The sequence below is a fragment of the Dunckerocampus dactyliophorus genome, chromosome 2 (assembly GCF_027744805.1).
Source record: "Dunckerocampus dactyliophorus isolate RoL2022-P2 chromosome 2, RoL_Ddac_1.1, whole genome shotgun sequence".
Taxonomy (NCBI): Eukaryota; Metazoa; Chordata; class Actinopteri; order Syngnathiformes; family Syngnathidae; genus Dunckerocampus; species Dunckerocampus dactyliophorus.
This window is the reverse complement of record NC_072820.1, coordinates 40704584-40725390: the sequence shown is the minus strand read 5'-3', so window position 1 is coordinate 40725390 and position 20807 is coordinate 40704584. Positions and strand designations below refer to the sequence as shown.

The window sequence follows — 20807 nt, the reverse complement described above, 5'->3', positions numbered from 1 at the left end:
TCGACTGGGGATTGGAATCAGACAAGCTCCGCCTACTTAGGGAGAGCCAGACAGCACAGCCAATCACAGCACGAGTCATTCAATGGCACGAAAAAAGGCGGGGTTATTGCCGCAAATATGAAAACCACCATACAACTAGGGGCCGAATTTTGTCGGTGTAGGGCTGTCCCAAATCGATTAATGTAGTTGCGCACTTACCGGAAATGACGATAGCTATAGTCGATTTCTCGACTATTTTCCACTTCAGTTTTTGTGAATTGTACAGCCACTCGAGTTAGTCTCGTCCCTTACGTAGCCAAGACGGCGACCGTTGTGGGTGTTTAGGGTCCATGGCCGCACACTCACAATTCGGGTCGCGTTGAGTGCAACATCCGGGGACTGGCGGCGCACTGCATTTTGCCCTAAGTGCATAAGTGTGCGAAAGTACTGTAGGTGGACCACAAAGAACTTAAAATGGACCATATTGGAGAAAATAATTAATCTAAAAATAGGCTTATTAATTTTCAAAATGAGTTTTGTTTGCATCTCTTAGAATTTGTCAGCATCTCAATCTAATGATGTAGTAAAATGTCAGTATGTACAGTATTTTTTTATTGATTTTGAAAGTATACACAAATATCATAAACAAAACTGGTTTATGGTGAAGAAATGCACAAGACATCATCATTCATGAGTTCCTTTCTGTTGGATTTCCTACCCCAGGATTCCTTGCATAAGGGAAAAACAACATATGTTACTGGTACATTCTGGCAAATAGTTATTGCCACATTTGACATTTTTTCTGAAAAAAAAAAACATACTGTATGTACAACATATACATCACCAAGATCTTTGAATTTACACACTGCAATAAGGTGTTATCATAACATTCACTCAGTGAGATTCCCTCTTTTCACATTTCCTTCTCTCAATACCTCACAAAAGATTATTAATCCCAATAATTTACGTCCTGCATTCTGTATTTTGGTCTGATCGGCAAAGCAGAATGATAAACAAGTACAATGATAACACACAGACAGACATTTTGGACTATTTCTAAGAAACGCCTAATTACACAAATAATACATCTCTGACTGTCACGTTGGTTGTTATATTCGAGAAATGAAAGGCATCAATATGCAGCATATTTAACTCCTTAACATTGGCATTAAATTGTAGTTTATCACAGCTGTAAACAAAAAAACCTGAACATTTGTGCATTTGATATTTTGCTTTGCAAGTTGAGCCTCTGAATGGATGGATCGGTGATTACTGGTGAAGATCTGGCAATTTGAGATCTGTCACTTCACTCGTTCAAACTGCACCCTACAAGCAGTGCTGGCCAGTACTTGTGAAGTTTTTTTATTTTGGCCCACTGGCTTCCATCATTGAAGCGTTACTTCCGCTCCGTCTGGCCACCAGTGTTCGCACATGGACACCATTTATCTCCCATTCAAGTGCCTGAAACGCACCCTCTTCTTGCTCCTGCACTCAGTCATGCCTTCATTCATGCATTTGAAAAGCAAGGGGTAGTTGATTCCCTGCAGCTGCTGGAAGATAATGGAGAAACAAGAGAAAAAATAAACATACCTTTTTTAGCCATGACTTCTAATCAATTATTGTAAATGGTGTATTTTTGTGGACTATTTGCATTTGCCTTGGTGTAAATGCCTTGAAGGGTTTTTTTTGTCTCATTGCAGAGGGTGTTTGTAATTGTACTGTGATGTGTTTATGGGACAGAAATGATGCAAAGTATATCTGGCTTTGACAACAGTGATAATCGTCACTGTAGCAACACCTCACTATAAGGCAGTAGAACCGTGTATGTATCAAATCAGATGCAAATGTAATTAAAGAAGGAAGAGTACATTATACTGGTGTGTCGTGATTAGAAAAAAAAAAGATTGTGATTTACTCCATCAATTTTGGAGTACATTTTGGAGATGATCATAAAATACAGATGGAGGTGTGGTAAACAAGTTGGCCATACAGTTAGTGGTGTACAAAGTGCGACCCAGGGGCCATTTGCAGCCCATGGTTCATTTTTTTATAGGCCCGCTGCACATTGTAGAAACAAAATTAGAGCAAAAGGAACAATGTAAACAGAAAAGGCTGAAATGTTTGTAATAACACAAAGCTTTGTCTTTAAATATATTAATTATTTTTGCATTTTTTAAAAATTAATTCATTAATTAATTGTTTATCAATATTATAATTACATTTATTATTTTATTTCACTTTTGCCTGGAGGTGGGGCATGATGGCGAGCGTCTGGTGGCCGGGCCTGCACCCATGGGGCATAGCCCAAAGAGGTAACATGGGTCCCAAAAGGGTCGGGTGCCGAGCGAGCTGGGTGGCGGCCGAAGGCGGGAACCTCGGCAGTGCGATCCTCAGCTTTGGGTAGTGACAGAAAGTATAGAGAGGAGCCAGATGAGGTGGCTCGGGCATCTGGTCAGGATGCCTCCAAAACGCCTCCCTGGGGAGGTGTTCAGGGCACGTCCAACCTGTAGGAGGCCTCAGGGAAGACCCAGGATATGTTGGAGAGAGCATGTCTCTCAACTGGCCTGGGAACGCCTCAGGATCCGCCAAGAGGAGCTAGACAAAGTAGCCAGGGAGAGGGAAGTCTGGGATTCCCTGCTTAGGCTGCTGCCCCCGCCACCTGACCTCGGATAAGCAGAAGATGGATGGATGGATTTAACTTTTTTTTTGCCTTTTTACAAAAGTGAAGATTTACATAAAAATATCATAGTGGCCCCCCATTTACTTTCATATATTTTTTATCCTGTATGAGGCAGTTGGTATGTCCTTTGTCATGGGCTTTACCACCACCTACAGGACTGGAGCAGAGCAGTATCACCAGTCATGTCATGATGTAGTGTCTAAGCCAAACACTTCTAATGTCTAGTATTACTCCCTCCATCCATCCCTGCGTATTAAAAGTAAATTAGTCAATCACACACACTTACTGTATGTGTGTGTGTGTGTGTTGTGTGTGTGTGTGTGTCAAACGGGTTCATACCTGCCTCTGACCAGCGTGAAGAATTCACTTTGCCAGATGTTCAAATGGCACACTGACCTGGAGGTGAAGGTGACAACGACAGGTTTGTTAACAATTGAAGAAAACTAGGTAACCTTGGTTAAACTGCAATGTAACTTTGTTATTCAAAAGATTCATTGAAGGACATGAAAATATCTTCATTAAGCGTGCATCATGTTGAAGGCATGCAAACTCAGTGTAACAGTGCAAATGGAGAAGCTAGTACGCCCTCACACAGTGGTGTTTATCAGAGACAGGTTTTCTATGTTCTAACTACTCAAATGTTAAGAATATATAAAGAAGGAATCCTACTTCGTGGAATTTAACTTATCACGGTCCGGTCTGAAACCAATTAACCGAGCTAAACGAGGGACCACTGCATACAGTAGATCCCTGCCTATTCGCGGTTTGACATTCACTCCCCTGGATAGTCAGATTTCTTTTCTCTACTTTAAGAAAAAATATTAGTGTTTTTATGGTAACGAAATACACTCAACAAAAATATCAACGCAACACTTTTGAGATGAACTCAAAGATCTAAAACTCTAAAAGTCTAAGACACACCTGACAACTAATCATGGTGTCTAATCAGCTTCTTGATATGGCACACCTGTGAGGTGGGGGGTCTTTCAACGTAACTCTTACCAACAGTGGGGGATCAGCTCTAAGCAGTCTTTCCAAATGTAGACAATTTATTGTCAACAGAGAAATAAACAATCAAATGTACAGTCACACTTGTTTTTGTTTTAGGTTTACCGTAAACTTAACCGGCTAAATATAGAGCCACAAGAGTCATTATTGGCTAAGAAAGAACCCGCCCCTTGTGCTCTGCATCCTGATTGGCTGTCGACTATTGTCAATGAAACTCCTTTGTGCTGTTTCCTGCTGTGGTCAGTAGTCGCTAACAAACTCGCTAACTGTATGAGCTGCTTGCTAACCGCCAATAAACAATAGAAGACGAAGAAGAAGAATGAGCTAACCGGCTAAATGAATCTTCGGTTAAAGGAGTAGGACGAAGAGGAGGGCGACGGCAGGAGCAATATGTTTTAACAAGGATACAAAAACGCTACAGCCGAACGGCACCAGGACGCGGCACGGTCAGAGTGAGTCACTTAATCATTTGTTGTGTCCAACATAGCAGATTGATCATTAAAATTCAAACAAAATTGGAACTTTACGAGTGTTTAAACAAGAGAGAAATGTGAGAAAATGTTAATGCGTGTCTGAGAAAAGTGTATAAAGTGTATGGTGAGGGGTTTTACAGCATTTAAAAACATATAAGAATCGTAAACAAATAAAGTTGGCTACTTTGCAGATTTCACTTATTGCGGGCTACTTTGGGAACCTCAGCCTCGTGATAAACAAGGGAACACTGTATTTAGTTTATTGAGTGAAAGGTTACTTCAGCACGGTTTGGTTGGTTCAAGTTCATGTTAAATGTAGTAATACTGTAGTTTATTGAATAATTTTCTATAGATAGAGATAGATAGAGGTGCAGATCAATGAATTTGAGTTGGACAATAACCCACCAGCTCCAGCAGATGGAGCTGGTGGGTTATTGTCCAACTCAAAGTGAAAAAAGTTAACTGTAGATGGGATGTCTTGGAAAAGTTTGGCCTTGGACAAGGTGAGCTCTCTTGTCAGTGTCATTCTAGTTTGAACGTTTTCAGGCTACACGACACATCCTACCTGCGATGCCGTGATGCGTGATTGGTCGAGGCGCGCTGAGAGGTCACCAGAGGACAGGTTGGCGGGGGCGCCGCGATGAAGCCTCATGGCGACTTTGCGCTCTCGCTCGACTCGTTCTGCTCGGCCCACCTGCGGAGAGCGGTTACCTGCACGCAAACAGATGCAATTAAGGGCGTACTCATGCTAAGCCGTACCGTGCTGGACTTGGGCGCCATTCTCCCTCCCTCTCCTGGCCCCCAATGCCCAGTATTCATGCTACGATCTGTTTTCTCTTCCCATCACTTTTATTTTGCTGTGTTACTGCATTTTCCCTGGTTTTGTGGATTATTTCCAGTCTTTTTCCAATTATTTTCGCTGAACAAGGTGGTGGCTTGCGAGAGGAGTTATCGCATTCATTAAATGTCTTTAATTATTTCAACACGTCTTTATTCGCGAGCGTAAGTGAACGTGCTGAGAGTTTGACTTTTGGATTATTTTGAGTCTTTGTACAGAATTTTATGTCCATCGTGAATTGTGTCATTATCATTAAGGACCTGCGAGGAGCGAGTGTATTACAGTCCTTCTATGACTCAGCTACGTTGCATGTGTGCATGTGTGCATGTGTGCATGTGCGTTGGCGCTGTAATCGTTCCGTGCCAAGGAAGGGAAGGTTGCCGTGCTTGTGCGCAGATCATTGCGCTCACACTAGCCCAGTGGTTGTAAATTATTTTCATGCCTCCACTGGGGAACAGAAATGTTTCTCACTCCTGGATTTGAAATACTATTGAGAAATGGATGCATTTTGAGTACGACAAACTCATACATGTTGGCAGGTCTGCACTAATATCGAAAGTCCTCCCTGCCTCTCACGAGCCCCTGACAGTTCACCGTGCCACCAGGGGAGCCTGCCGCACTTTGACAAGCACTGCACTAGCCGAACATGCAGAACTTCAGTTGTAAAGTGGGCCCAAGCATAGCACGACGGACTTATAGTGCAGTGCTTCTGAGGTCGAGGGGGGTGTGAGAGGCCGCGGGGACTACTCATAACATTTCATCAAGGTTGGCAGGTGTGTTAGTGTCTTTATTCATGCTTGAACGATGCTGGTGCCAGCAACTCATACAATGGTTGGTACAGACAAATAAGTAAATCAGGTTTTCAATAGTATTTCAAATCAGGCCGGAGTGTGAAAATGATTAATAGAGAACAACTGGCCTAATGTGTGTGTGTGTGTGTGTGTGTGTGTGTGTGTGTGTGTCTACACCCTAATGTAATAAAACTATGACCAATATTGACACCTGGCTTTGTTTCTTACCTGACTGCTGGACCCCACGTGTGACCGCTTTAGACGGAACTACATCCGCTTCATTCTTGACTCGGTTAGCTGCGGAAGGTTTCGGTCCAGATGGCAAAGCTCGACCACCTGCACCTCTCTGACCTTCTCCTGCTCGGTCCTCATCCTGTTTTTCCTCCTTACGGTCTTTGTCTCCATCCTCTGTTGTCCTGCTGGCCCCCTGAAACACAGTGGAAGCATGAAAAACTGCAAAAGCTAGCAATCCGATAAACTGGAATTGTCACACTCACAAATTTCAGCATGCTCCAATCAAAGACATAGTCGTAAGAGAAGCCCTGTCTGTGGAAAAGGTTCCTGAAGAGCTGCCTCAGGTAAGAATAGTCTGGCTTGTCGTCAAAGCGCAGTGAGCGACACAGGTTCAGATAGGTGGAGAACACAGCTGGGAGACACAGAAGAGCAAATGGGGGAAATTTAAAGCGGAATTTTCCATCAATCCATTCATTTTCTATACGGCTTGTCCTCATAGAGGTCAAGTGTGAGCTGGAGCCTATCCCAGATGAGGTACACCCTGGACTGCACACCAGTTAATCACAGGCCACATTCAGTATATGCAAACAACCATTCATACTCACATTTACACTTATGGATCATTTAGAATCTCCAATTAACCTAATATGCCTATTTTTGGAATCTGGGAGGAATCTGGGAGTACCCGGAGAAAACCCATGCATGCATGGGGAAACTCCACACATAGATGCCCAAACGGAGATTCAAACCCTCAATCTCCTAACAGTGAGGACAACATTCTAACCACTAATCACCTTGTGACCCCAAATGGTAAAATTGATTTCAAAATATAACACAACAATATTTTGTATGCATATTTTAATGGGTTTATTATGTAAATGTATTGGCTCATTCATAGTTACATTTTACTATAATATTCATTCATTGATTTTCTATGCTGCTTGTCCTCACTAGGGTCGCGGGGTATGCTGGAGCCTATGCCAGCTGACTTTGGGCGAGAGGCGGGGTACACCCTGGATTGGTCGCCAGCCAATCGCAGAGCACATAGACAAACAACCATTCACACTCACATTCATACCTATGGACAATTTAGAGTCACGAAATTAACCTAACATGCATGTTTTTGGAATGTGGGAGGAAACCGGAGTACCCGGAGAAAACCCACACGTGCATGGGGAGAACATGCAAGCTCCACACAGAGATGTCCAACAAAAATTCAAACCCAGATCTGTGTCCAACAAGCTAAGCACTAGGTCATTTACTACAATATCTTTACTACAATTTACTATAATATACCAACTATGACTGTAATCGTTTTATACATCACTTTTCAAAGCCATCTTTTTCGACATATTGTTACTGCGTTTGTGTTTTATTTTTTTATTTGATATTTTACATTTAAAAAAAAAATGTAATCAGAATAATCAGTTTACAAATAAATTAATCATGATTAATCACGATTAGCAACAATGTCTGAAATATGCACATTTTAACTATTTCCTTAACAGAAAGATAAATGACAGGACACGATGATATACATTTAACTCAACAATAACAAAGACTTATTTATAAGTTTTTTTAAACCCGAACATTCGCTCCCAAAGACGTATTTATACGTCTTTCACGCAAGACTTGACTTTTCAAGCAGTTTTAAGCCATAAAAACGGACACATGGTGGCAGAAGTGCATTTTGATAAGAGCTCGGCATGGATCTTCTGCATGTATTAACACGCTCGACAGCAAGGAGGAAGTGAGAGAGCGTGCAGGATTGTAGCGTGCAGGAGGTTACGCATTGTAGGGAAATTTTAACGCATGAACACACTTTAGTTCCAAATGTGAAAATTGTAAATAGCTCGTGGTGCTATATTTGCAAATAAATTGTTATTTTGATGGAAAAACAAAATTTTTCTGATGAAAGACGGGAGTCTAATCCTTCTTTTGGTAGGCTCTATGTTTATATAGCCAAAGAACACAATATTCTGTGTGCCTTGAAAGATCAGTCAAAATAGTTTCCGAAGGGGTCGTCTTTTGAACAACGGCTGGGATTGAATGAGTTAATGCAGTCTTCAAATAAAATGAAAATCAAATCAAGATAAAACATACTACACACCACACTATAACGTGTCCGTCGCTCTGCAATTCATCTGAAGTAGGCTACAGGCTGGATTTACAGGTATAGGCTCGGAAGTATTTAGGACAGCATTGTTCTTTTCAAACGCAGTATAGTAAGAATAGTACAACTAAGAGATACCACACGTTTACCCTCCACAACTAACCTGGGCCTTTGCTCTTTTTTTTGAGTGACAAATAGAAGAGAGTTTGTTTAAGCTACTTTTCTGAGACCATTATTTTGTTCGGTGCAGCCAGAGAGGAGGAATGCATGCGTTAATTACACAAACAGGTTTAACATAATTATTTAGATAACATACTGTAGTTACTGCCACTGTGTTATTTTGACAGCCCTACTTTTGACCTTTGAGTGTCCTTGGTATGTTTTGAAAGGTGATTGTAAAAATAATAATAATGATGAAATAAACGTATTTATTTACATTTTGAAAATGCGCATGGAGTGTTTGTTTCATTGCATCAGTGTGTCCTCAATATTCCTGCTGCGGAAGGATATATGAATCAGAGTCATCTGTGCGTGTTACGGAAGAATGCACGAGGGAATAAGCCTGCAGTAAGTGTGCTGTGTGCATGAGACTGAAAGAAACTGGCATAAATTCATTTGCAACGCAGTTTATAGGCAAAATGTGGCATTTAAGTTCCCTGTTATAGACTAACTAGTTTATTCCCATGAATTCCCTCAGAACATGCTGTTCTTGTCACAAATAATACCCAAATTTTATCGCACATCATGTCAATCCTCAAATGCTGTTATTATTAGTATGGAGTGACCTCAGAGCGATCCGATTGGACACCGAGCCTTCTTGTTTGACTTCTGGTGTAGGATTTGGTGAAATGATTTCGTGGAAATGACTTACAAGGGTAGCCCTTGCACAGCACCTCAATGGGAGTGGACATTTTCTTCTCGCTGATGCGTTCGTACTTCTGCCTCTTGGTGGCGGCCTTGAGCCCCTGCCAGGGCAGAGAGCCCAGGTTGAAGTACATGAGGACGTAGCCCAGCGACTCCAGGTCATCTCGCCTTGACTGCTCTGTGGAGGAGACAGAGAAGAGAGCAGCAGGCAGGAAGTTAGGGTTGGGAGAATCTGATCTTGATACTACACCAATGAATGAATGAATGAATGAATGAAAAAGGTGTTATCTCACCAATGCCCAGGTGGGTGTTGATGGAGGCGTAGCGGGCGGTGCCGGTGAGGTTTTTATTCTCTCGATAGGGAATGTGCTGGTGTGTTCGGGCATCCCGGTATTTCTTAGCCAGGCCAAAGTCGATGATGTACACCAGGTTGCCCTTCTTTCCAAGCCCCATCAGGAAGTTGTCAGGCTTCACGTCTCTGTGGATGAAGTTCTTCAGGTGGATGTACTCAATCCTGCTGATCTGGAGCAGACACGTTTGTGCAATCAGTCGTGTGCGCTCTGACAAAAACGAGGCAGTAGAGGATGTTCCTGGTGCAACATAAAATCTTGCCATGTGGAGCACGTGACGAAAGTTGATGGGACTGTAATCTCCACTGTTGTGGGCGGAGAGGATGGTTCTAATCAAACGACAAAACAAATCAGCATTTTTATCTGGCTTTCAACCAAAATGGAATGAATAATTTCACCCCTTCACAGGGTTTCCTGGAAATTGGTGCGGGTTTTGCATAATCATGCTAACGAACTAGCTAGCGTATGTATATGGTCTATGGCAAGGGTCTTCAATAAAAACTGAGAAAGTCTAAACCTAAACCTCCTTTTTCCTTAAATATGAATACCAAATGTAATGAAACCCTGCATCTCCCTATTATTTCAATACAACACAATTATCTTGGCACCTACATTGCATTTCAAAGAAAATGGGACCAAATTTCACATAAATAAGAAAAGGTTTGACTGAACAAACAATAAAATGAACACATGAGGCTATGAAATAATAACAACTGAATAAGTGTCTCTTTAACAGAAAATCTGCAACAGTACATCCTCTTATAGTTTCAGATTTGTTGTAGCTGAATTTGTCACGCAATTTCTTTTTTTTGTTTACCTTTGAGGAGGATCTCTTCAGCAGAAGCACTCTTTCATAACTCTCCCGTCAGTGAATTATTTTTTGTTTTGCTCCAACGTCCATTCAATTCTCAGTGAACACTCATTTGCATGTCGCTGCGCTGTAAATTAATGTGTTATGACTCTCGTAGGTTTTTCATACTGGGCTCTAAGCGGCGTTATTTTCCGCGCTCTCACATGTGAATGGATTCCCCCTCTCAAATGACCTGGGTTTTGCGTCATAATGGTGCGTCACATTCCCACTTTTGACCAGCGCTACAGTTTCACAGCACATGAGACACAGCGGTTTGGCGCCGGATTCTGGAAGAATTAACACATATCGGTCCGTCCATTTACTTTGACTTTTAAATGTTTTTTCAATGTATTTCTCTATCAGCTTTTCTTTCTTGTGAGCAAGCCATGGTTCTCTCATTCACTTCTCAGCAAGCAAACAAACAATTTCATTGGCTCATTCTGAGTGACGTCAACCACGCTTGCTGTCACGTGACCTGTAGTAACTGAAGTATCAGTACATCAGTAATTTATCATTTCAAACAAAATGAAAATTGCTAAAGTAGTACCAATCTTCCAAACTGGAGACAAACATCAATTTATAAATTACCAACCAGTTTCTTTATTGCCACAATTAAAAAAAGAAAAATCATTGAAAAGCTATTCAACAACAGGTTAGATAAACTTATAAATAAGAACGAATTACGTACGGACAGCCAATACAGATACAGAGCTAACATTTCAACATCCGTGGCTCTAATCGAAATAACCGTAATGTGCAAATACAAATAGATGGCATAGACATTGGCAGCGTGAATGAAAATACATTTCTAGGTGTTAGAATGGATGACAAAACGAGTTGGAAATCCCACATAAAAATATACAACATAAAGTGGCAAGAACCACTCAATAACGCAAAAAAAAACCCCACTCCATACTCTCTATTGCTGTCTGGTATTACCATATCTAACTTATTGTGTGGCGATATGGGCAAATAACTACAAAAGCACACTTCACTCGCTAACCGTGCTACAAAAACGATTGGTTCGGAAAATCCATAATGCCGCTTACAGAGAACACACCAACCCTTTATTCCTACAATCACAATTATTCAAATTTCTTGATTTCGTTCATTTCCAAACCGCCAAAATGATGCATAAAGCAAACAATAACCTGTTACGCAAGAACATGATACCATTCTTCTCAACAAGAGAGGAGGAGAAACATGACCTTAGGGAAAAATGGAATTTAAAACACTTATATGTGAGGGCAACGCTAAAAACCTTCAGCATATCAGTATGTGGATTACAGTTATGGAACGCATTGAGTAAGGAACTCGTAAAGCGCCATCACTGGCTCCGTATCTGGACCGAGGTCCGCCATTTGGTGATGGCTGGCCTATGTGTACAGTGTACAGTATTAGAATGACTCATTATTTGTCATCGAATGTGCGCATTATGGCAAAATAATTCTATATATATGGAAGGCCCTCAACCAGGGGTTTACTTTGAGGTGTGACTCAATGTGTTTTTTGGAAAACTGATTTTTGACCCTGTTACTTTGATATTCTTCGCTATAGATTTCTGACAAATTGATATCATGAATGTCTCTGTACCAGGGAAGCTATACACTGAACTCTGAGTGAAAGTACCGCTCTCAAGTTGAACAGACATGCCATGACATATATGGTTAATAATAGTCTGTCCGTTCATTGGGTCCTGTGTCCATTGCCATACTATTAAACATGCAGCACTAATACGCTAACAAAGCAACTGTATATGTATTAGGAAAAAACAAACTACATCGAAGAAGGTGACAAGGTGACCCCACCAAAGTTACCAGGAACTTTTAGATGTTAGTACACTGGCTGGAGCAATATGCTCCTGTGGCTCGTGGTTGTGTTGCTTGAATATTAATTATACAGCCGTCACTCGCCACTTTGTGGTTTTTCAAGAATATATTAATGACTAAATCATGCTTGTTCATGGTTGAACACAGCCTATTATTAATCAAAATGTATGCATATTTAAGCAAATGTTACGTATTTTTGCCTAAATGAAGCATTTTAGAGTATAAAAATGCCTAAATGCACTACAGTACAAATAAATGGCATTCAAAAGACGCATTCAAAGACGTTGTGCACTGATCACTAGGTGTCAGACTTGATTGCCTGTTGAATTATCTCACAACGGGCACAATAATCCAAAATATCACTCTGCTCCCACTCTGCACAAGTCGAATTTATGTCTTAAATGTCTTATTATGTCTATTATGTAAATTAAACGAGGGATTACTGTACAAGAAACTGAAATGCTTGCACTACCCCTTGCAATACCTCCAGTCGAGTGGGTACCAGCCTCAAAAACACAGCTATACAGAAAAGCTTTTAGTCATCCAGCAAGGAGAACCTACAATTTTTGCATGTGCTGTGCAAACAACCATTTTAACACTTGACCAATGAAACACAGGAGTCAAGTAATCATCCAATAAAGATGCTTGATATTGGCTTACTTACCAATATCCCATATACTGATATTGTCCAGCACTTCATTACCAATATCGATGTAATGATGTAATTTACAGTGATGCCACTGGATGCGTTTGACAAATAAACACGGTTAAAATAAGACAAATACTGCAATATGCAATATGTAACTTAGATAAAAAGTGCCATAAAAAGTGTGTCTCAGCAATTCATTCAACAAAAAACTACAATAAGATGTTCTCCTACTATCAACAAGTTCACAATTAAAAAGTAACGCTAGCAATGATCTATCAATGATACAATTTGGAAAGCTGCACAGTTCTATGTGGCACAAACATCCGTATAAGAACGTAGTAAAGTGCACAGTATGAAACGCTGGACTAACACAATTCAATGATAAAATGGGCCCATTCAGCACTGCTCCAGGGGCGTCTTTTTCTGTTGCAGGTGTGCTAGCTGCAAGTGATGTGTGCTATTAGATTAAAGAATTAAAAGTATTAATGAAAGACGCCTTACCCCCTCCCTTGCAACGCTTAACAGTTTTTGTAAATTGCATATTTACAATCCGAAGGCATTGCAGGCCACACCGTCATCACTCGTGTGGTAATATCATTAGAGTTACCAGAAAAACCAATACCGATATGAATCAATATCAAATTTTTATGTCAGTGATATCGGCCGGCAGATATTATCAGACATCCCTGGTCTTCGGTGCTGCCAAAAGACACCTGGGCCTCTAAAGAGTACAAACCCCCAAGCAACGTCATGTTTTTCCCCAGATAAGAAAGTCATAATTATAAGATATGAGATATGAGATAATTCAGTCATAATTATCTAATAATTCTGACTTCTAATTACGAGATAAGAAAGTCATAATTATGAGATGAAAAGTCTAAATTATGAGATACAAACTGTGCATGTGCTGAGTGCCATGTGACAGAGGCTCCAGGGAGGAATCTCATAATTTGGATTTTTATCTCATAATTATGACTCAATTATCTCATCATTTGGACTTTTTCTCTCACAATGTCGACTTTTTATCTCATCTCATAATTATGACTTTGGTATCTCATAGTTAAAAATCATAATTATGAGATAAAAAAGTCAATATTGTGAGAGAAAAAGTCAACATTTTGAGATCAAAAAGTGTATCTGGGCTCATTCAACTCCGCTGCAGGGGCTTCTTTTTTTTCGCTAAATTTTTCACCTCAATTTCAACTTTTTCCCCCATAACATCAACTTTTTATCTCATAATTATGGCTTTCTTATCTCATAATTAGGATTTTCAATTATGACTTGGCATATATTTTTTTTTTTTAGTGGCGGGAACGGGCTTCCATAGATCATACGTGCTTTAACTGTTTTCATTGTTTTTGTAAAGGCCCTTCTAGGAAGGAGCATTGCACACCAGCCATGGCTGTAAGTGCTATAGTATATGACATATAAAATGTATACGCTTGCCACTGTCAGGTAAACAGTGAAACGTGTTCAAATGGTGCATAACTCATTTATTTTTTGAAATAAAAAAAGATGTCAGGAAGACTGAGCTTGTGTCTCGCTTTGAGTCATTCTCGTTATTTCTTTTGTACAAGGCGGCGGCTGTCATTAAGCACTTGTGAGAGGAGCAGTCGCACTGATGACGTGAGAGCTAGAGTGCCGTGGTCTGGACGGTCTTTGTGTTTTATTTCTGAGTTATTTATGAAGCGTGTCGGTTATTAGAACCTGCGGGGGCAGCGATCGCATCGTATGACTCAGCTAAGGTGTGCTCATGCACGGCCCACCTATTCCAATTGTGCTAATTGCGATAATATAAGTGTTTTTGGTGTTTTGTGAGCGTCAGGAGGTAGAAATGTGATTGTTTCAGACAAACAAACAAACAGCAACATATTTCTATCATCCGGCACCAGCAGCATCTCTTGTTTGTGCTTTCGCCCGACAGAGGTAATAAATAATTTGCCATAGACGCTCGACCGCCAGACATGTATTAAAATAAGCAATAATTCTCAGACAGCCATTTGGTGTAGTGAGCAAAAGCAGGCGGAATTGAGACAAAAGACAAACAAGGGTCATCATATGAAGGTTAGACAGGGACTCACAAAGAAAACACAAGTTCGTAGAAAACACAACAGTTTGACTGCAGCACTACAAGATGTGATTTTTTTCAACGAAATTGAATTGTTAAGGATTTAGGATAGGGGATGAGCCTCGTCTGAATAGAAGAAACAAGCTTCAGAGGTTTAGATGAGGATTATTCCCAAGTCATTTCAGTCTGAATGATCCAGTTAGTTCCAGCCTAAAAATAGCAACAGCCTTTTTTGTGAAATTCCGTTTGAGCTTGGGGTTGACTGGGGGACATTCCTTCACGGAGGACTCGAAACTTTGCTTTTCACATTATATTGAAAGAGAAATAAATATGAGCGCACGTCATTTGAAAGAAGATCAAATGATGGGATGCTTGAACAGTAAAGTGGAATCTCTGGCTTCTGGAAAAAAATACGTAATACAGTCGATCCTCGTCACGTCAACGTTTGAATTTTGCTGCTTCATTCTATCATTCTACACTACTTAATAAATCATTCTGTTTCGTGGTTGAATTTGGCCTTTTATTAGTTATTAGTACATATTTTTGGCCTAAATGAAGCATTTTCAAGCACATAAATGGTTACATCAACTAAAATACATACAGTATGTAAGGCATTCAAAGGCGCTGTGATTGATATGTAGTATTCTACACTGGTCACCAGGTGTCAGTAATGGTACTGTAATGTCCGGTGACACACACCAGACTTGATCGCCGGAACAACAGGCTTTTATTGCGGGTTTGAATGATCTCACAGGCACAATAAACCCCAATAAAAATCCCTAATAAAAACTCACGGCAAGCTAAAACTCAACTCTGAACCTGTGACGTCACTTCCTGTCAGCTTCCCTAGGGAACACATTTATAGCAGCACACACAAGTACGAGTCTTATTTATGTCTTAATGGCTTGTTTACTCTTATTATGTCTACTATTTTGGGTAACACGAGTATAAAGGTAACAATAGGGGTGTTAGTTTATGTTTAGAGGGCTCTGATAATGTTAAAAACAGTATTTAGAAGATCATAAACAGGTTTTCTATGGTCTAACTAGAAAAATATTTCATTTATAAATAAGGAATCCTACTTTGCGGAAATTCACTTATAACAGTCGGGTCTGGAAGCAATTAACCACGATAAACAAGAGATTACTGCACTGCTTATACATATTTTAAAGCTGCAACAGTTCAATTATCCAATTAATCGACTACTATTTTGGCATTCAATTAATCGTTTTGGGATTTGTAAAGCCTCTCAAATGTGAATGTTTTTTAATTTCCTTGAAAGCAGACCTATTGTGTTTGTGTTTTAGGCAAAACAAGATATTCACACACATCAGCTTTGACTTTGAAAAACAGTGATGGACATTTTCGACTTTTTTTTAATATGGCGCAGGCCAAACCACTGTTTGTGTTTGGTTCATATTGCATTGGTTCATCTAGGGCCTAACTGATTACTCGAAACACGCTCCGAAAACATTAAAGAAAACCAACTGAAGCACATTTGCGACGGTGGCAAGGAAAAACACCCTCTAAGGAAGAAACGTCAAACAGAACGGAGACTACCACGACAGTTCTTGATACTGCTATTGTTACACACATTGTTTATTCATCCACCCCTGAAATTTCTCCATCTCCAACATAACCAGCGGAGGTAGAAAGCCGCCCCACACCGAGCCAAGCTTCCGATAAGTTTTCCTTTGCTCATGTTAATGTGTGAGAGAGGAGCTTACTAGCTCGTGGCTCCTGTTGAACTACTGTGTGGTCATGAGTCTGGTCTTACCATCTGGTCGGCAAGCAGTAGGACGGTTTTCAGGCTGAACTTGCGGGAGCAGAAGTTGAACAGGTCCTCCAAACTGGGGCCCAGCAGCTCCATGACCATGACATTGTAGTCGCCCTCGGCTCCGCACCACTTGATGGACGGGATACCCACTGTTAGGACGGAACAGAATTTGTGTGGTGACAGCACTGATAACAAAATGGAGAAAGCATTTTTGGCAAGCACAGGTTGGACGTTTCTTATACTGAGCCACATCCCAAGATGCATTTTGGTCCAGCCCTCTTTACAGATACTCTCTAAAACCTGAAGGTTTTGAGGCTGTCGCTTGGCAACTCCATCTACAGATTTTTTAATGGGATTAAGGCCCTCCAGGATCTTAATGTTTTTCTTTTCAAGCCACTCCTTTGTTGCTTTGGTTATGTGCTTGAGGTCAGGGGTGCCCAAAGTGCGGCCCGGGAGCCATTTGTCGCATGCCGCTGTTTTTTTTATTGTTTTGCGGCACATTCAATACAATTTACGACAATAACGGCGTACTATTATGAGTAAAAATAATGTAATTTTTGTAGCATAAAGTTCAATTATTAAAGAAAAAAGGCGGTTTTGGTTAAAAGTCGTAAACAACTAAAACATTTCGAATGTTTGGGAAATTAGGTTGCGGAAAAAAATTCAACTTTATGAGAATAAAGTCAAAATATTATGGAAAGTTGAAGTCAATGGGTTTTTTTTTAAAGTCACACTTTTATGAGAATAACGTGGTAATATGAGGAAAAATAATGTCATTTTAGTAGCATAGAGTTGAAATATTACAGAAAAATATGTTTTTTGTAACAGTCGTAATATTATGACAAACAAGCAAAACAACGTTTTGAAAATTAGGTTGGGGAAAACTTATAATATTTTGGGGATAAAGTCAAACTATTATGCAAATAAAGTCATAATACTAAAAGAAGAACATTTACAAAGATGAATTAAGAAGGAAGTGGAAATATTTGGCCATCAAAAACCATCAAAAATGGGGAAAAAAGAGCAAAGTTCATCCTAATAATAGGCCTTTTCACCTATATCACAATGCTCAGATGCAGTTTTTTCTTGAACTGTTTAGTTTCTACATTTACAAAATGTCAAAGTGGCATTTTTCACTATGTGATCCTCGCCGGAAAAAGTTTGGACACCCCTGTTTTAGGTCATTGTCGTGCTGGAAGACGCACCCATGACCCATCTTCAGTATTCTGACTGAGACCAGGAGGTTCTCACCCTTAGCAGGGGAACAGCCCCAAAGCACGCTGTCTCCACCTTCGTGTTTGACAGTAGGGATGACGGTCATTTTAAGCCACGGCGATGCTCACCTCCTCCCTGCATCATCTTGTAGAATTTACTTTCAATGTGGAGCTGTGGATGCTTGGTCTTGACACATTCCAACTTGATGGCAACTTCCTCCCCTGTGGCGAGGTTGGAACCTAACATAAAAGACAACTAAATGACACACGGCATCGGGTGCACAGCGCAACGGATAAAGCCTCCAAAAGTCTCACCGAGATAAATATCTCCAAAGGATCCGCTCCCTATCTTCCTCCCGAGGCGGTACTTGTTTCCCACTCTTAACTCCATGGTTATTGATGGCTCCAACTCACTGAGGGAAACACCCACACACACACATTGTCATTCATCAATCGCCAGCTTTAAAGTCAAAGATGAAAGTCCCCAGGGCTGCTTCACACAAATAATACCAGTGGAAAGGGAAGCTTAAGAAAGTTGATCCTCCGTGTTGAAGCACACACTGTGGGACTTGTGTCCATCTTCACAGGACAAGCCAATTCTTGCAGCGTTTATTCATGTGATTGCAGCATTTTGAATTTTTCAGCATTTTCCTGTTGTTTTTAGGTCATTTCTGTGTGAAGCATGTTTGGACGTTACTGCGTGTCAATTACTAATAATATGTTCACTTCCTGTATTCAATATGTATCCTTGCAGCTTTTTCATTTGTGTGAGGACGATGCAGTCGCATAAAACGAGAAACACAGTCGTCCCTCGTTTATCGCAGTCAATTGGTTCCAGAGTCGACTGTGATAAGTGAATTTCCGCGAAGTAAGACTCACTATGAATACATTGAATATATTCATAGTTAGAGCATGAAAAACCTGTTTATGACTTCCTAAATACGGCCTTTAACATTATTAGAGCCCTGTAGACATGAAATAACACCCCAACAGTCACCTTTACGCTCCTATTATTCTTTGTTCACAGCAGGCTACGGGATCACTGCAGGGACTTAAGAGATGGCCGCCGCTGGCATAGCAACCTACCGGGCTAACTAGTTAGCCTCTCCAAGTTACTTATTCTAAACTTAAAAAAGCGTTTCAAACGGAGTGCGGAAGAAGGACAAAGTAAGGAGCCAAAACGTACCACTTCCACACAAAATGGGAGGAGAACTTTTTTCACTCTACGATGTCGGACATGACATGGCCGACTTCATGGCTGAATGTTAAGGTAATGTCATCTATGCCTCATCAATGGACCATTACTGACGCCTTGTGACCAGAATACTACACATAACTTGTATTTCAATGTTTTTTTTTACCAATAATAGGCCAAAGTCAACCACATTAGTTGATTTTTCAAAAACCGCCAGAGTGAGGGGGCGATGTTCCAACTGCGAATTAGCAAGGGAGTAGATACTGTATATTTGAATGACCACTCACCCCCCCACTCCTTCCCCATCACAAGTATGAAATGTCATGTGACCTTTAAGCAGTTTGACATTTAAAACTTCTTTTTTAAGGGGGAGTAATGGCTGCACAGGACACACACGCGCACACACACACACACTGCTGCACATTACCTCACTCTGCTCTACTCAGTTACACAACAAGGTGTTGCAGCAGAATGACTGCAACAACAACAGGATGTGATATTAATGCAGAAAAATCTAGATAATCCCATAATCTCCTATTTAGGACATGACACCCCACCACCACCACCACACACACATACACACACACACACACGCACACACACACACGCACCTAATAGTGGATCATCTCACCGGTCGTCTGGCCTGATGCTTCGGTGTCACTCAGGACCCTGGATAGCGACGCATCTACGCGGTTCATCGCCTCGCAAGACCCGTTTTTACATCCGGGCCGAGCCGTGCCAGATTCCCACTGTCACGATGTCTCCTCTTCTTCTTCTTCTTCCTCCTCACACACCCCCTCCCACACCCCTCACTTTACACCAGCCACTCTATCAATGATGTCATCCGTTTCAGCATGAATGAATCATTCAAAGTCGTCTTTACACACGAAAGAACGTCCCTAATTCATTTACAACACTAATAACACGACATTATAACAGGGTTGGCGTGTCGGTTTTATCTCGCGTTTGTCCTCAGATGACGAGCAGGTCACGCTGAATTGGTGAAAGAGGTCAAACTGCACCCTCTAGCGGTCGGCAACCGAATTGCAACAGTAGTGCGGACGTGCCCGCGACCACACCTGAGTTACTACGGTGGCCGAAGGACAGAATCAAATGGATTATTGTAGTCACACTTTTAGAGGCTACAGTGAAATAGTGACTTAATATTCACTGTAGAGAATTTAGGTGTCCAAAGTGTGGCACGGGAGCCATTTCTAGCCCACAGTTATTTTTTACATTGAACCGCAACACATTCTAAAAAACACAATTAAACAAAACACTCAAAACGAACAACAGCAAAAAGCTGGACAAAGCAGACAAAAATGCATAATCTCACAAGCAAAACGTTGAAATGCTAATGTTAAAATGTATCCAACTTTATAAAATTAAAAGTATCAGAACTGGGTCCTCAAATCCTTTGATTTCATTTCAGTATATTATGCATTTAGTTATATAGTATACAATGACATTTACTCCTATTTGAACATTTATCTTTCACCCCTTCATTTTTATATTTTATTTCCTGTTTTGTCTTTTTACCCCTTTTCTGCTTTTAGCTAGTTACACATTATTTTCCTTGCTTAATTTATTCGTACAGTAAACTTAACATATTTGATATTAGTTTTACCGACTGTATTTGCAAGTAACATCATACAGTATTCCTAGCGTTCCCTCGTTTATCGCTGGGGTTGGTTCACAAAATAGCCTGCGGTAAGTGAAATCCGTGAAGTAGACAATTTTTTTTTTTTTTTTTTTTACAAATATATGTGTTAAGGCTAACCGCTCACCATACACTTTTCTCAGACAGGCAATAACATTTTCTCACATTTCTCTCGTTTAAACACTTTTAGAAAAGTTCAAACCTTTGTTTGAAATGTAATGATCAACCTACAGGA

General features: G+C 40.6%; 1 protein-coding gene across 5 annotated transcripts; it reads right to left on the bottom strand.

Moving 5' to 3' along the window:
* Positions 1 to 567: 567 nt before the first annotated feature.
* Positions 568 to 20121, bottom strand: csnk1e (casein kinase 1, epsilon). Of its 5 annotated transcripts, none has more exons than XM_054768303.1 (11): positions 19524 to 20119; positions 18033 to 18130; positions 17847 to 17957; positions 16504 to 16652; positions 9274 to 9502; positions 8988 to 9158; positions 6267 to 6415; positions 5998 to 6196; positions 4706 to 4851; positions 2999 to 3055; positions 569 to 1529 (listed from the first exon to the last, which is right to left on the bottom strand). In XM_054768303.1, exons 2-10 carry the CDS (start codon positions 18106 to 18108, stop codon positions 3023 to 3025), a joined length of 1263 nt encoding a protein of 420 aa, XP_054624278.1. In that variant the 5' UTR covers positions 18109 to 18130; positions 19524 to 20119; the 3' UTR covers positions 569 to 1529; positions 2999 to 3022. The 5 variants fall into 5 exon arrangements, with proteins under 5 accessions (XP_054624281.1, XP_054624278.1, XP_054624279.1 ...); XM_054768304.1 differs by having other exon boundaries at positions 569 to 1526; positions 19544 to 20119; XM_054768302.1 differs by having other exon boundaries at positions 19544 to 20116.
* Positions 20122 to 20807: the final 686 nt, after the last annotated feature.